General features: G+C 51.3%; 7 protein-coding genes across 8 annotated transcripts in view; 4 read left to right on the forward strand and 3 right to left on the reverse strand.

Annotated features, from left to right (window-relative positions):
- Positions 1-125: 125 nt before the first annotated feature.
- On the reverse strand, positions 126-1,644 carry HMPREF1120_05322 (uncharacterized protein). Its single transcript, XM_009159491.1, has 2 exons — positions 1,312-1,644; positions 126-1,113 (listed from the first exon to the last, which is right to left on the reverse strand). Exons 1-2 carry the CDS (start codon positions 1,561-1,563, stop codon positions 322-324), a joined length of 1,044 nt encoding a protein of 347 aa, XP_009157739.1. The 5' UTR covers positions 1,564-1,644; the 3' UTR covers positions 126-321.
- Positions 1,645-1,916: 272 nt separating this feature from the next.
- On the forward strand, positions 1,917-2,515 carry HMPREF1120_05323 (30S ribosomal protein S24e; the record flags this gene model as incomplete). Its single annotated transcript, XM_009159492.1, has 2 exons — positions 1,917-1,993; positions 2,185-2,515. 2 exons carry the CDS (start codon positions 1,917-1,919, stop codon positions 2,513-2,515), a joined length of 408 nt encoding a protein of 135 aa, XP_009157740.1.
- Positions 2,516-3,202: 687 nt separating this feature from the next.
- On the reverse strand, positions 3,203-8,825 carry HMPREF1120_05324. Of its 2 annotated transcripts, XM_009159494.1 has the most exons (6): positions 8,067-8,825; positions 7,571-7,645; positions 6,350-7,480; positions 6,108-6,299; positions 5,941-6,051; positions 3,203-5,883 (listed from the first exon to the last, which is right to left on the reverse strand). In XM_009159494.1, exons 3-6 carry the CDS (start codon positions 6,350-6,352, stop codon positions 4,660-4,662), a joined length of 1,530 nt encoding a protein of 509 aa, XP_009157742.1. In that variant the 5' UTR covers positions 6,353-7,480; positions 7,571-7,645; positions 8,067-8,825; the 3' UTR covers positions 3,203-4,659. The 2 variants fall into 2 exon arrangements, with proteins under 2 accessions (XP_009157742.1, XP_009157741.1); XM_009159493.1 differs by having other exon boundaries at positions 7,571-8,825.
- A 414-nt stretch (positions 8,826-9,239) lies between these two features.
- On the forward strand, positions 9,240-10,745 carry HMPREF1120_05325 (peptidylprolyl isomerase; the record flags this gene model as incomplete). The annotated part of the gene is made up of 3 exons (XM_009159495.1): positions 9,240-9,319; positions 9,367-10,262; positions 10,285-10,745. The coding sequence occupies 3 exons, from the start codon at positions 9,240-9,242 to the stop codon at positions 10,743-10,745; spliced, it is 1,437 nt and encodes a 478-aa protein (XP_009157743.1).
- Positions 10,746-11,215: 470 nt separating this feature from the next.
- Positions 11,216-12,807, forward strand: HMPREF1120_05326 (UDP-N-acetylglucosamine pyrophosphorylase; the record flags this gene model as incomplete). The annotated part of the gene is made up of 2 exons (XM_009159496.1): positions 11,216-12,673; positions 12,724-12,807. 2 exons carry the CDS (start codon positions 11,216-11,218, stop codon positions 12,805-12,807), a joined length of 1,542 nt encoding a protein of 513 aa, XP_009157744.1.
- Positions 12,808-13,625: 818 nt separating this feature from the next.
- Positions 13,626-14,440, forward strand: HMPREF1120_05327 (cellular nucleic acid-binding protein; the record flags this gene model as incomplete). The annotated part of the gene is made up of 3 exons (XM_009159497.1): positions 13,626-13,773; positions 13,836-14,146; positions 14,204-14,440. The coding sequence occupies 3 exons, from the start codon at positions 13,626-13,628 to the stop codon at positions 14,438-14,440; spliced, it is 696 nt and encodes a 231-aa protein (XP_009157745.1).
- Positions 14,441-15,515: 1,075 nt separating this feature from the next.
- HMPREF1120_05328 (uncharacterized protein) overlaps positions 15,516-15,804 on the reverse strand; it is a 2,872-nt gene continuing 2,583 nt past the window's right edge. Inside the window, exon 2 of the mRNA XM_009159498.1 lies at positions 15,516-15,804. This exon is cut by the window's right edge and continues 2,308 nt beyond it. The gene's annotated coding sequence lies outside the window, so the exon portion shown is untranslated.

Below are 15,804 nucleotides of genomic sequence, written 5' to 3' on the forward strand. Positions count from 1 at the left end.
TCTATCTGAGTCCTTCAAATTGTGTTCTTGTTGCAGCGTGGAAACTCCACTGCAAATGATTGATGATACCCCCTCATGAGCCGAGCTACTACTACTAAGAAGCTCTTTTGATTTGAATCTCTTGATGGATTGGCGTGTTTGCTTGTATTGATCAAGTTATGGCCAGATGTCTGGCATTGTATATATTGCACTGCTTGCGAGGCCTTTTTGTCTCGGGGTTACAGTACCGGACCTTATATATTTATTAATATTGGAATGTAATGTATATACACACAGTACCGAATTATATAACATCATTCATGCCATGTGCTGTGCTGTTTATTATCTCTCCAACGACACGATTTTGATCGGGGTGGCCACGGAGTGAAAGAACCCTGAGTATCGCACGCTGTCGGGGATATTGCACTGTTGCTCAACGACCCTGAAGCCAACTTCGTTCTGGCAAATGGTGGTGAATTGTGCGAAAGTGTCGCTGCGAATGGTGGCCGAGATGAGGATCACAACGTCGGGGAAGTTGTCCTTCAAGATCCCCAAAAGCTCGGCCAGTGGGCGCAGAATGTCGGGATGATAGGTGATGTCGGCGCCGATGACCAAATCGAACTGCGTGCCGGCTGTCTTGGCCGAGTCGATCAAACGGTCAATTTCCGGTCGGTCGGTCCAGTCGAGCTGTCGCACTTCAGGTGGACTGTGACCGCACAGCGTGTTGTTGTCGCGGTTTAAGTCGGCATTGGCCTGCATGGTCTCGCACACATTCGCCAGGCCATCGGTGGCTACGACGCGCGACGCTCCCAGATGCCCTGCAGAAAGCAATGACAAAAACCCCGTGCCGGCCCCGAGTTCCAGCACGGTCTTGGTTCTGACCAGTTCTGGTTTCTGGACAGTGAGATACCATGCTAGATGAAGAGCGGCTTCCCACGTGCGCAGCCCGACGTTGGTGCCGCGGGATAAGAGGTTTCTTGCTTCGCGGATCAAAACGGGCTGCACGCCAGGTTCGTCGAGTGGGAGTGGGGGGAAGTATGAGTGGACGTGCATTTGTTGGGCTTCGTCCGACGGCGTTTGACTTGGTATCGTGGACAAGTGGCCCATGTGTTCCATTAACAGATCGGATACTTGCTGTCAGGGCGTGTGTCATGGTTAGAGTTAGTCCTTCTGCAGGGAGGGAAAGCAGTCGGAATGGATTCAGTGAGGGGATATGGAGAGCGAATAGGGATAGATGAGATTTGTACTAGAAGCAGGAGAAGAGAAGCCAGGAAAAAGGTTGGACCGCGGGTAGACTGTTCAGACGGTCTGGTTGTTAAGCCGGAAACCTACATCTTGTTCAGGATCTCGACAGGACTTTTCAATGTCTTCGATAATCCTCTTCAAGACTCTGGCCTGGTAGCGGGCGGGCGGGAGGAACTTGTTGTGGGTTTCGTCGAAGAAGTACTTGTACAGACAGTCCTGGACGTCCTGCTTGACCAGCAAACTACCCGGCGGATAGGTCAGGTCGTTTATCTGCTGCATGTATTGACGGTAAAACCTGACCACGGCGGGCTCAACGCCCGCTCTAGAGATGTCCATCATCTGGAAGATAATGAAGCGCGTAATCAAAACCGATTATACGGCAGCAATGCTATGTTTGTCGTTGTGCTTGCGACATGAAGTTGAACATTGAGGCAGTGCTGACTAATCAGGTCTAGCGCTCGTCGCGCAGTGCCATGAGTGGCTGAAAAAGCCGCCAAGATTTCGGAGTGCCAAGCCCACACTTTGCGGCGGCTGGCCCTGCAGAACTGAACTGGATGGGCACAACTTCGATTCAACACAACCATCAAATCCGCAGGCCACCTCTTTGTCGACTTTCGCCCAACTCCAGGACCTGTCTTCGATTGCGAGTCTACCGTCAAGTTCGACAAGACCTCATCCCGATCCTCGCAATCATGGCTGACACTCCGGTCACCATCCGAACCCGCAAGTTCATCACCAACCGACTGCTTTCGCGCAAGCAGATGGTCGTGTAAGCATCCATCTCCCATACCTACGCATATTCACGCCCTTTGCAGTCTGCGCTGCGCGATTTCCAGTATATGTAGAAGGAGGAAACACTGGGATCATCACGTCCTTGGGAAATCAATGCAGCATAGTCGTTTGCGGACTGGGAAATGCAACGGTTGGCAGTTTGGACTGACTCTTCTTTTTCTAATTCAGTGACGTCCTCCATCCCAACCGACCAAACGTCTCCAAGGATGACCTGCGCGCCAAGCTGGCCGAAGTGTACAAGTCGAACAAGGACCAGATCAACGTTTTCGGCATGCGGACGCAATACGGTGGTGGCAAGTCGACCGGTTTCGCCCTCATCTACGACAGCGTCGAGGCCATGAAGAAGTTCGAGCCCTACTACCGATTGGTCCGTGTCGGCCATGCCCCCAAGATCGAGAAGGCCAGCAGACAACAGCGCAAACAGCGAAAGAACAGACAGAAGGAGCTCCGAGGTACCGCCAAGACGAAGGGTGCTTCGTCCAAGGACAAGAAGAAATAAACGTGACGCTACCGATGTGGTGGTTGTGGTCGTCGTCAGCATCAGTTCTTCTTGTCGGTTTTGGTCGTGGTGGAGAAAGGGTGCGGTGGGCGACGATTGATGAATCAAGCGCAGTGGGGAACTCAATGCGCAGGATGCTAGGGGAGAGAATGATAATGGTTCAAAAGATGTTGTTTCTCGACCCCTTTGCTTTCTTGCAGAACTGCTGCGGATTCGGCCAGTGAGATGAAGAGTGGATGGGTGTGCTGTGGACTTAAAGGTGGTCCCTAGTCACCTGGGGATGCATGAGTGTCGCAACATCCATCTACATCGGTCTTCCATCAGGTGGGCCACGTTATTTTATTGCACTGAGAATCCAAAATCAGAGACAGGGCACTGGCGTATGGGCTCCAAGTGCATTGAATTGATATCAAATGTGAACAAAAAGGAAGCAGCAACGTTTTCTGTTCCCGGTTCCAAATTTCGTCTGAGCATTGCGTGACGCTGACACTGTGTGGCATCTCGCGTGGTTCTTTTTCGCTTGTGCACTGGCATGTCAAATCAGTCATTTTACCGCCTAGGGCGACACTTTCCCTCAACATTTCTGAGATGCCATCGACTCTCATTACAGCTGTTAATGCCTAGGTCGCTCAACCTGCCATTGCAACGCCACTGGGCATAGCGTACAAAGATCCGCTAAGGTGTTCGTTCATGGCCGTGTCCACTCGCATGTTTATGACAGCAAAGAAGGAATCTTCCAGATCGTTGCGCCAGGTATATCTTAGCCGAAGGAAGTCCCTTTCCCAGTAGTCAAATTGAACAAACAGTCTCGCCACTTTTCAACATCTATCAGTATTCAACTATGACAGTACACTCTCCTGCCCCAAAACATCACTCCCTGAGGGCATCGATCCCATAGGTCTGTCCGAACAATGTATCATACTCTCCGGTAACAATATCCATATCCTGCTGTGTGCTAATGAGTGAGACTGCATTTTGCTGATGCGACAGATCCAGTCGTCATCTGACATGACCATTGCATCTTCACGTCGATGCTTCTTGCCGTGCCTGTGCCTGTTCCATTACGGTGCTTTCAAGTACCTACTGTAGTAGGATGAAAGCAGCCCCGATATCCAATCCCACACATCAGGACCCGAGATGCCACTCCATTCCCCCATTGATTCCCTCCTTTTGGGGCACACAAACGATCAACGGCCACATGTCCACCTCCATGTCCATCTTCTGGTCACTCGTGAAACGAAACTCAAGAGCCTTTAGAAAGCAAAGCACAAATTTTCCGACAACCCCAACCACTCGCAACCTCGATAGAGAGTAATATAGTAGTGGATACTGTGGCTCAAGCAAATCAAACGAGTGAGATGCACAAAACAAAGCCTGCCAGTACTACATAGTCCCGAGAGAAACTCCAGTGCTGCTGTATCGTGCAGCGGTACAGAACAAGGGGTGCCAAGGCTTTCCAAACGCCCTCGGCTGTTAGACCAAAAAGACGTTTTGCCCACCCGGCTATTAAACGTACCTTTGGCTGAAAAAGAAGGAAAGTGAGCAAATACGACACAAGATATCAGACGGCTACCGACAGCCTTTTCCCACCCCTGATCCCGGTTGCCTTTGCCCTGGTCCTTTTGCTAGATGGTTGCTTTTGCCGTTCCCATCGCCATTTTCATCTGCCGCCCAACAACCAACACAGAGAAATGCCGGTAAACACAGAAAGGGCACAGTAAGCCGGATCCCGATTCCTGTTTCCAAGACAGATGGTAACACCGATGACAATGAGGGTGATGCTGACAATGCATGGATGGTTATTAGCTTTTCGCTGTGACGTACAGCGGACCCCGAAAAGAAAAGCAAAGTAATAGGCGGAACAAAATGCCACCAGTCCTTGCTGCCAGCAATGTTTTGACTTGTCCTGCCGCAAAACATGATCGAGGTAAAAGCATTCCGTAAGAGAGCCTCCAAATGCAACAGACCTGATTGGGACAGTAGGATAACAAGCGACAGATTGATAACACAACTCCGAGATACGACAGAAAGCCGGACTGGAAGAAACAAGACATCAAGGGCTCGCCGTGGCGTCCACAACTGTCAAAGAGTCATGGAACCCAAAACACAGAGCATTGAATGGTAAGCGCAAGTTGCATTATCATTCAATAGCCTGATGACTGGTTGCCCATGGATACGACCGAGACGCGTGCCGAATCACTCTGATAGCTCGAGCAATCGGGGCTGCAGTCATCCGCAGCTGGTCCTCTAGCTCGTGTAACCAAGTTTTGTTGTGTGCGGCAGTACAAAGATGACACTGGGCTGCTGTTCGAGGGATGTGCCCCAGAAGAAGCAGCACTCCGCAAATGTGAGTTGTTGTTACTGCGTCCAGCCATGGTATCGGTATAGTCATACGTGCTGCCTGATAAGCTCTCCGGCGTCGCGGCGGCTCTAGTTTTCAGACTGGGATGTTCGTGGGAAGCCGTCCTCGTACTCGAGTTAGAACTGCCCCCTTGAGAGGCTTCTGGTGTACCTGTTGAAGCGGTGGAGCATTGCAAGTCATTGACCGGAACAGAGAGTCCGTGGGCAATGGAGGCTGTCGCCAAGGAGTCGGCAATGCCCATGTGCGAATATGTCGACATGTCGTGCATTCTGTAAGAGGACGCGCTGTTCGACCTCTCGCTTGAGGACGGATGTTGAGCTGCTCCTGTAGAGTCCAAGGAAGCTGACGACTGGTGATGACTTGTATTGGTGCCAGTTTCGCCAGTCCAGTATGTCGAGGCGTGCAGTCCGGAGCCAGAAGTTGAGGTATTTTCACCGGGATGATTGATCGAAGCAGAAAGAACATTTCGAGCTGAAATAGGAGTGGGCAAGATGCGGTCAGACGGCGGATTGCCAATCATTCCCATTGTCTGAAGCGGCGGAGCAGCATGCGGCGTAGCCGCATAGGCAGGACTGGTCAGCTGTGGGTTCGCTTGCGGCATGCATTGCTGAGGCTCAGTCCAAACTGAGGCATGGTGTGGCCTGACGCCCTGGGCGTGCATGTAATAAGCATTTGTACTGGACATTGGGTCGGTGTTGGGAAGAATATATGGAGGGGGCTGCACTTGAGAAGGAAAGGAGCTGGCTTCCTCTTCGTCCGGGTATGGTGGATAGGAGGGAACGTATGGTGTTCTTGCCCAATCGACATTTGTGCTCGGGTTAGCATAACTGCCATAATCAACGCTCGTTGGCACCGCAGGATACTGCAGTGCACCTGGCGGACTGTATCTAGAGGCCATGGGGACGTAGTTCAGGCGATGATGGGCGGGTAGTGAGTACGGCGAGTAGCGAGAAGAAGGGCCTTGCCAGCCGCGAAACCCGAAAGCCGATGTCTCTACCGAGGAGACCTGAGTCGATGTCAACAATGCCCATATTCCTCAATCACCGAAGACGACAAAACGTACTCGAAGAAACCGACAAGTCTCTCCATGGCCGGAATTGCGGCAGTTTTGGCAACTCTGGTTGTTTCCTTCATTGCCGCTGCACTTGATTTTGCGTTTGCGACATCTATCGCACTGGAAAATATGTCAGTATCAACACAAGTTAACATGGAAGTGGACCGGGCTCATACAGCAACTGGAACACGTTTTCTTGATCCGCTTATTGCTCTCTGTTCAATCTCCGAGGATGGAGTAGTACGGCTGCTGATATGACTGCCAGTCTCATATTGGTCTTGATGTGGGTGTTGGGTCAGTGGCATACCAAAGCCACGATCATTCCGCCTGAAGAACTCAATGTCTGGGTTGTAGAGCCGCGTTGAGATCTGTGAGGTTTGTTAGTCATGAGACATGGAAAAGCAAGGATTCTCAGTACCATGATCACAAAGTCTTCGGACGCGGGAACGGATTGTCTGATCCTCTATTGACTTTTGCACTGCGCCACTTGTTCTCAAGCAAGGACCGACAACAGCTAAGCTCAGCCGTGAAATCGAAGCAGATGGTTCGAATGTCTCGGAAGTCAAAGAATTGATCCCAAAGTATTCGATTTCGACGGAGAATATAGAAGAAGTCAGAGCCATATCCCAGTGTATACCAGCATTTCCAAGCATGCAGGCCAATTGCACGAGACCTGGCGTCGTTTCCCCACTGACCAGGTCAGATTCGTAAAATATGTCATATGGCATGGTCCATTACATTTCTCCGTTAGGCTTCGAGGCTGTTCTTGCTCCAGGTCCAAGCCTCCAGCAAGTCATACTGTCGAAGTTGCCTTGAAACCTGGCTGTAAGATTTCTTTGTAACGGACGAGCTGCAGGCTTCCGTGTGTCACTATGATAACCTGGTCCACAACGACAGCTTGATTTAGTGGACGAAGAACGGGGCCTGACCAGTCGCCGAAAAGATCGTAAGGTGCCCACAATATCAGCTGTGAAACAAACAGAGTCGCTTCCGCCAATTACAACCCTCATGGCACTTGAAGAAAAACCTGCACATCTTACTAGACGTGATGTGCAGGTTGCATTGGACCTGGGACGTAGTGTCGACAGGTTCAGTGTGGGGAAACAGGACTGGTCTTGCGATGTCTATCTGGGACACGTCTGTAGGTGAGAGCGACACGGCCAGTTCCACTGAGAATGCTTGTAGATGATGCACGAGGAAGCATCAGTCCATGGAGTGTGGTGCTGGTCTCAGCCAAGGGTGTGAAGGGGCGGGAGCTGTTTGCTATCGAGCTGCTTAATGTTCGAATTGATTGGCGGGAAATTATTGTTGAGAACATCGAAAACGCCGCACCCGTTTTCGAGCAAACTTGCAACTGGTCAGAAAGCACTGAATGCGAGCCTTAGGATATGAGAACAGTATCTCCATTGGAGAGCTTCCAAATTCCCCAGAGAGCGAAGGGCACTGCATTCACTCCTCGGCCAACGAGCCGATTCCATCTCACGTGGGTGCCAGGGTATTTCTTTAAGCGAGAAAGTCAACCCTATGATCCGTGGGGTTCCTAGGGTGCCTAAACTGTTAGCAAGCCCATCAGACATGCGCCTTTTCTTGGATGTTGGAGCGCATGCAAGACCAGCGGAAAATTTGATGCAAGCCTTACAATCTGATAGACGCACATGACAGACAACAGGACGCAATGTATCAGTGGTTCGAAAGTCGTTGCAGCTGGCCCCAACTTTGCCTGCAAGGTCAGCCCCTGAACATCAGCTGCAAAGTGGCTGCGGAACATTGCAGGGGTCTTTGGTCACACAGAGATGTCAAAGATGGACCTCGCCCAGCGTAGTTGTGATGTCCAACTTCTCCTGACAAATCAGAGACTTTCTTTCGAAAGCAGGCTTGTGGTACAGAGGCGTAATAGACCTAACGAAGACGCCCCAGTAAGGCAACAAAGCTGCTGCCACTTCGACAAGAATGTTACCAGAGGATCCCTCCACTTAGCAACCATTCTGAACATCTTGAGGCAGCATGGGAGCACAAACCCACTGGTCTTTTGTCCAAAGACCATGAGGAAGGGAGCATTTGCCTCGCACGGAAATAACTGGAAGAGATCCACAGGGAAAGGAGAAACGCTCGCAATGAACAGCGGACATACGGACAGGATGAAAGTACGTTGCAAGGCCATTTGCAGAGCCCTGTACCCGACACTCGTCTGTCAGTTCGAAATCAGCCCATATCTGATCGCAGGTTTATCTGCGGCCGTCCGCAACAGGATGGAGATCTCGCTCTTGCGATGAAAAGGGGTTGTTAGCCCGACTACGGCTAGCTCGCTGGACCTGTCATCGAAGCGGGTGGAAGCCGTGAAAGAAGATGGTTTGTGACAGAATCGGGGGATTTTTGTGTAAAGGAGCAACCGCCTGGCTAGTTGCATATCCAGTTGTCGACCATGTCCATTGGGGCTAAAGGCTTTGCACACAATTGTAACGTCAGGAGCACAACGGATGGCACACCACCATGCTTGGGCTGCTGAGCTGCTGGCCGTCGAGCAGAAGGGTGTCCTCGATTACACTACTCACTTTGCGAGAACGCTGATCCCGGCCTGGAGCTTGTACTTCTGACATAGGAGCAATCCTTAGCAGTCTGACTCCAGGCTCTACATAGTCAGCCAGTTGACATCTCATATTGGCAAGGGAAGCTGAATGGTGACGCCTCGCTCCGCATGCTTGAAATGCCACATAGAAGCTTGCCGGGTCAGAAGGAAGACAGCTGTCTGGCTGCGTTCTGCAGACGCGGAGCGAGCTTCTGCAAATCAGTAGCTGTCGGCTTGTGGAGTGGCGTGTCAAAGAAGCATTGAAGGGACTGGAGCGAAGCATCATCTGTGCAATGGTTTGCAAAATACGTGACTGAGATGAGCGGGCTTAGGTAGTACCAATACCCAAAGTACGTAGCTGGAAGAACTTGAAGCTGATGCAGGTGTTGCCAGCGATATCAGGCTAGACCTGAATGGGACTGGTACCTTGAAGCAGTGGCGTCAGGTGACTGATTCTTGGCACGTTTGTTCCTGACGCAAATGACAGTCCGCAATCCGTCATTTGAATCCAGTCTTTCCCGAGTTGAAGTTGCTGGTCGCCGCCCAGCGCGCCATCCCAAAGCCTATCAAGTAGGTATTCCATTTAACCCTTGACCTTACCTTATGCGCGCAACAGCTCTCCCTTGGATCCCTAGAGCACCAGATCTCCAGGTTATAGTAATATTATCTCAGATATCGTAGGCAAGCTTCCTACATACCGGCAGGAGGCCTCGGCTCCACTGCCCGGCTCTGGTAATCCGCCATGAGTGTTCTGCTAGAGACTTCATTGGGCGAAATCGTTATCGACTTGCTGGTCGATAATGCGCCCAAATGTTGTGAGAAGTAGGTGAATCTCTGCCATATTCGAGACCGCGCTAACATCATTCCAGCTTTTTAAAGCTGTGCAAAGTCAAGTATTACAATTTCTCGCCATTCCACAGTGTTCAGAAGGGCTTCTCGTGTCAAACGGGAGACCCTCTTGGACCCGATTCGCCTGAGAGCGATGGCGGAAGTTCAGTTTGGGGGCTTATTTCCGGACCGTCAAAAAAAAGTTTCGTGGCCGACATCGATCCCAAGTTGAAGCATACCCAGCGGGGGACTGTCAGTATGGCCACCGTACCTTCACCCAACGACCCTGACCAACGGCTCGCTGGTAGTCAGTTTATCATCACCCTCGGTGATAATATTGACTATTTAGACGGAAAAGCCGCCCCTTTTGGTATGGTGGTTGAAGGGTTTGACACCCTCGAGAAGATAAACTCTGCGTTTACAAATGCGAACGGTCGACCACTGAAAGATATCAGGATACGCCACACTGTGATCCTAGAAGATCCTTTTCCTGATCCTCCGGGGCTAGTTGTGCCGGATATGAGTCCCGCTCCTACCAAGGCGCAATTAGCCACAGTTATGATCGCTGATGATGAAGAATTGGAGGAAGAAGTGGACGAGGCTGCCATGGAGAAGCTGCGACGAGAACGAGAAGCACGCGCTCAGGCCCTGACCCTGGAAATGGTCGGAGACCTTCCATTTGCAGAAGTCAAGCCGCCGGAAAATGTCCTGTTCGTGTGCAAATTAAATCCCGTGACCAATGACGAAGACTTGGAATTGATCTTCAGTCGGTTCGGGAAGATATTGTCATGTGAAGTGATCAGGGACAAGCGCACAGGTGACAGTCTTCAGTATGCTTTCATTGAATTCGAAAACCAAAAGGATTGTGAGCAAGCCTACTTCAAGATGCAAGGTGTCTTGATTGATGACCATCGGATACATGTGGACTTCTCCCAGAGTGTGAGCAAGCTTTCGGACAGTTGGAGGAACGCGACAAACTCTAAGAGGGCGAGACAAACAGGAGGTTTTGGTGGAATTGCTAGCCTGGAGAAGAAACGACATTACCGGGAGCAGGATGGTCAGGGGCACCGCGGACGAGATTATCGAATGGTCTTCGACAGGGATGAAATTCGCCGCAATAGAGACGGCCAGCCCGGGCAGGACCATGGAACATCCCGAAGTCGGAGCCCACGGGGTGACAGACGAAGCATGGAGCGTGATGATCGCGGAAAAGATAGGAGATACCGAAGCGAATCTCAAGAGGGGCGTAGAGATCGGTATGATGGGCGAAATCGCGACAGGTACAAAGACAGAAGCAGGGAGAGAGACAGGCGGCGGGACGGGTACCGGCCCAGTTCGTGGAGAGAGAAGAATAGATGAAGCATGGTTGTACCTGTACATGTATATCATTGCACAACAAGCACTTGAAAGGGACATATGATACCAGAAACCGGCAGTTGGAGCCATGTAGCGCGCAGGACAACTCTACATGTACTGTACTTTAGAACAAGTCGTGTAGTACCTGAGATATGTATTGTGTTTTGCTGGGCGGTGCTGGTGGTGGTACCATTTACAGGGCCCAGGTGAGGTACCTGGTGAACTTGACTCCTTTTCTCGGTTTTGTTGTCGTACGTCACCGCGAGGCTGCCGCCAGTGCGTTCGATAATATGCGGAGATCATGTTTGGCCAGTTTCAAGTGTTTCTGTCTCACCGCGCTAAGCCTGAGGCATCCCTTGTAAACCACTTGCAATCTGAAGTCACCTCCTCTTTGTCCGGGTGTCAGCGTTTGTCCTCCCAGTCAGGGTGGCACGTCCTGTTCTTGACAACCTTCTTCCCATAACTTCCTGTAAAGGTTGAGTTATCCGAACAGCGTGCACCGCCGGAACCCAACCTCCCACACAGTCTAACAACATGGCGGCGGGCATGGTCAACAGCCTGCTCGAGAAACTCCACTTGACCTCGTCAGAACAACGGGCGCCGGTGCAGGAGCCCAACAAAGAGCTTGTGAAGGAACTCCGCGAAAAGTACGAGAAGGCGAATCAAGGCCATGTTTGGGCGTTCTATGACGACCTTGACACTGAAGGGAAGGCCGCCCTCTTCGATCAACTCTCTCTCTTTGATCCCGACCGTGTAAACGTACTCGCCGACAAAGCGCTTAATCCTCCAAAGCCATCAGACGAAGAACCCTCCATTGAACCGCTCCCCGAGTCTGCGACTGCATCTTTGCTTGATGCTCCTGAGGAACAGAAGAATGAATGGTACAATACTGGCCTTGATCTGATTGCGAAGAACAAAGTCGCGGTGGTATTGTTGGCAGGAGGTCAAGGGACAAGATTGGGCAGCTCGGATCCAAAGGGCTGTTTCGATATTGGTCTACCCAGCAAGAAGTCTTTGTTTCAGCTACAGGCGGAACGGATCTGGAAAGTCCAGCAGTTAGCCAAACACCATGCTTCATCCGAGATCGATCCTGTTGTGCCGTGGTATGTTATGACCAGCGGCCCTACGCGAGCCCCAACAGAGAAGTTCTTCGAGGAGCACAATTACTTCGGGTTGTCCAAGGAAAATGTCATCATCTTCGAACAAGGGGTGCTTCCGTGCATTTCCAACGAGGGGAAAATCCTCATGGAAAGCAAGTCCAAGGTTGCTGTGGCGCCCGATGGCAATGGAGGGATCTACCAAGCGCTTTTGACGTCCGGTTCGCGCGATGACATGCGGAAACGGGGCATCGAACATGTCTATACCTATTGTGTTGACAACTGCCTGTCCAGAGTCGCAGACCCGGTCTTCATTGGCCTTGCATCAAGTCGAAACGTGGATATTGCAACCAAGGTTGTGCGCAAGAGAGCGGCAGATGAACCTGTCGGCCTGATTGTCCAGAAGAACGGGAAGCCCGATGTAGTTGAGTACTCGGAGATTGACAAGGAAATGGCAGAGGCCAAGGACAGTGCCGGCCGCCTTAAGTTCAGAGCGGCAAATATTGTCAACCACTACTACTCTTTCAGATTCTTCGAGACTATCGAGGAATGGTCGCACAAGCTACCACATCATGTTGCCAAAAAGAAGATTCCCTATATGGATACGGAGACAGGTGAGACGGTGAAGCCGGAGAAGCCCAACGGCATCAAACTGGAGCAGTTCGTGTTTGACGTGTTCCCCTTTACCCCCATGGAGAAATTTGCCTGCCTGGAGGTGGATCGCAAGGAAGAATTCTCGCCGTTGAAGAACGCTCGAGGCACAGCGGAGGACAATCCGGACACTAGCAAACGAGATATAATGGAACAAGGTGCTCGATGGTTGCGCAACGCAGGGGCCATTGTGGTTTCCGAAGGTAACAATGCCGGAGTCGAGGTCTCTCCACTGATCAGCTATGTGAGTATTAATCGTGCCATTTGTCGGAAAGCTGTGCTAACTTGTGCTAGGCCGGCGAGGGTCTTGACTACTTGAGAGGACGAGAGATCAGAGCGCCGGCTGTGATCGAGAGGAGCAAGGCGGAAGAAGAGTAAAGTTGAGAACCAGCGTGGCCCGGAGAGAGTCGGCGGAAGGGGAGTACAACTGGCATAGACAATTCGGCAAGGTTGAAGCAGGGGCACAGGATGAATTACGATGTTTGAATGCATGCCCGTAAGATATCTGGTGACATTGCCAGTGTCCTGCAGTGTAATACCTGCAGCCTTGTTCCCACGGCCACAGCCTTGTCACTTATAGAGGGTACCTTACTGGTACAGGTTCGTGCACGTGATGCCTTATCACGCGCTAGTCAGGATCGGGCGCAAGCATGTCTTGGCCCGTCTCGTCGCCTCGTTTGGCTCCATCGACTTTTCACCTGCGACAATTTTTTGGACAAACCCAAACCGCTGTTCTTACCAACTGGTGTTGTTGTGTCGCACGATCTTACGGAGGCTGGAAGTCGTTGGAAAGGTTGAGTGGGAAGTTGTGCCTTTGTAAGTCAATTCATTACCCCAAAGCCATTTGCAAACGCTGCCCCTCCTTGTCATCCATAGGCGACGTCGCGGGCGCTTCCATTTCTCCTTGCCTGCACCTATCCGCATACCACGCGACAGGGCCACTAATATTGAGCCATAGGTTGTGGGCATTTTAGGATATCAAAGACCAACTAAGCAGGTATGCTTTTATTCAGTCCTCCTTGCGGTCGCGCAAAGACACCTACTGCCCTGCCTCGTCCAATTCTGCCCAACATTTTTGCGACAAACGCCCACTGCACCCAAGACATTTCAAGTACAAGATAAATTTCTCAGAAGAAGGGAGTTTAATGTTATGTTTATAGGGAGAAACAGGCAGTTACGAATACACCTTCGTCAATATGTCTTCTCTTACTCGTCGCGCGTGCTACAAATGTGGTAACGTTGGGCATTATGCCGAAGTCTGTACCTCGTCTGAGAGGCTGTGCTACAACTGCAAACAACCGGGCCACGAGTCCAACCAGTGCCCTTTGCCGCGCACTACTGAGAGTGAGTCGCAATGATGCGTCCATCTGCAGAAACTGGTCGCTGACTAAACTTTTCTCCTTCAGCCAAACAATGCTACCATTGCCAGGGTCTAGGTCACGTCCAAGCTGACTGCCCAACCCTGCGTATCAGCGGCGGGCCTGCGGGTGGTCGCTGCTACTCATGCGGGCAAATCGGTCACTTGGCTCGCAATTGCCCTACTCCCAGTGCCGCACCGGCTCCTCGTGGCGGTCGCGGCGGCTATGGCAGTGGGTTCCGTGGTGGTTACAGTGTTGTCAACAACCGAGCCGCGACCTGCTATAAGTGCGGCGGGCCAAACCACTATGCTCGGGACTGTCAGGCTCAAGCTATGAAATGTTACGCCTGTGGCAAACTGGTAAGAACCAATTTTCCGCGCTCCTCGCTGGACACATTTGGTTAACTTCTCCGTCAGGGCCACATCTCTCGGGATTGTACCGCACCAAATGGCGGTCCATTGAACGCGGCAGGAAAGACCTGCTACAAGTGCGGTCAACCAGGCCATATCAGCAAAGACTGTACCACCGCCGAAACCAACGGTCAAGCCGCTCCAGTGACTAACGGAGCCTCTGCTGAGGGGACGTCCGCCGTCCCTGCGGCAGAATCTAACGACATTGCTGCCGCTGCCGCTCCTGCTGCAGCTGTGGCATGATCAATCACAATCTTCCGAACCATCTTTGCAATGCTTTGCTCTGGTTCATTTTGTTTGTGTCGTTTTTATTGATCGCGTTGTTGCATGTCGGCTCCAGTTTTGGTGCAAAACATCCCGATGCCGGACGGTCTATTCCGAGCAATCCCTTCATTATCCGATCGTGGCGGATTATATATTTTGGTTTCGATCATCCCTCGACTTGATTCATCGCAATATCAACCACTGCGGCCTCGATGGGACTTGATGTCTTCCTGGGCTCCAACAAGTCATTGATAAGGATCATCGACATCTCTTACGTATTTCACGACCTTTTAACAACCATGCTCTTGAAGGGAAAAATTCAAAGCTTTTCACGACATGACCGGCGAGTCAGGGCTGGGGATTGATTATCCACGAAACAAAAATAGTTTGGGAGTTTTGGCAACGAGGTTGAACTTGTGGCATAACGAACGACTATTATAACGATTCTTTTTAATCGACTTCGCGCGGGATGATTCGCGACAAACGAAAGGCTTTCACTTTTTTCCCCTGGATGGGACCCGGCGTTTCTGGACGGACGAATCTTCTACCCTGCCCTTGCATTTTGACATGGGCGAAAACACACGAAACACGAAACTTTCACGACTAACCGGTTGAGACTGCTCGTTGTCTTGCAGTCGCAGGGTATCACGGACAGTTTTTGACAAGGTTAGGAAAGGAAAGTTCATGACCACACGAACTGGCGCTTATTGAGAATTGGACGCTACCTCCAACCGGCCGATGAATCGAGAGGGGAGAGAGGGTGAGCAGAGCGAGAGACAGATGGCACTTGAAGCAGAGAAAGACGAGAAAACAAGAAGCAGGTGACACGAGATCGAAGTGTGTGGTGACAATTGGTGTTGTAGTCATCAAAGGCGGCAGAAGAAGAAGTAGAAGAAGCACGGTGGCGAGCGAGCAAGTGAGTTGAAGGGAGTGAGAGCCGGTGGAGGATGTCGATGGTGTTTTTTCTCTCCCACGGCGGCAGTGGAGCAGATTGTAGCAACCTTTTTACATTATGTATGAGCACCGAAAGTCTGAAAAAAACCAAAAAGAAGAATCTCCGCGTGCCATTTTCGCTATTGCTTTTGCGACTATCTTTTCTATCGATCGGCTTTGGGAGCCCAAGGGGCCCAGCACCTAGCGTTCTGCTGTAGGAGCCCAGCGCTAAGATATGAGGGTTGTGCTGCACTGCAGGAGCCCACCATATATCTCCATCGCACTTTGGTTGAGGGCCACCGACAGAGCTTCCTTTCTGCTGTAGAGCCCTCCTCGGCCCAGCGCCAAGAGCGTTGGTTATGCTGGACTACAGGAGACCACCGTATATATATATATATATATATATATAT

This window comes from Exophiala dermatitidis (genome assembly GCF_000230625.1).
Source record: "Exophiala dermatitidis NIH/UT8656 unplaced genomic scaffold supercont1.4, whole genome shotgun sequence".
Taxonomy (NCBI): Eukaryota; Fungi; Ascomycota; class Eurotiomycetes; order Chaetothyriales; family Herpotrichiellaceae; genus Exophiala; species Exophiala dermatitidis.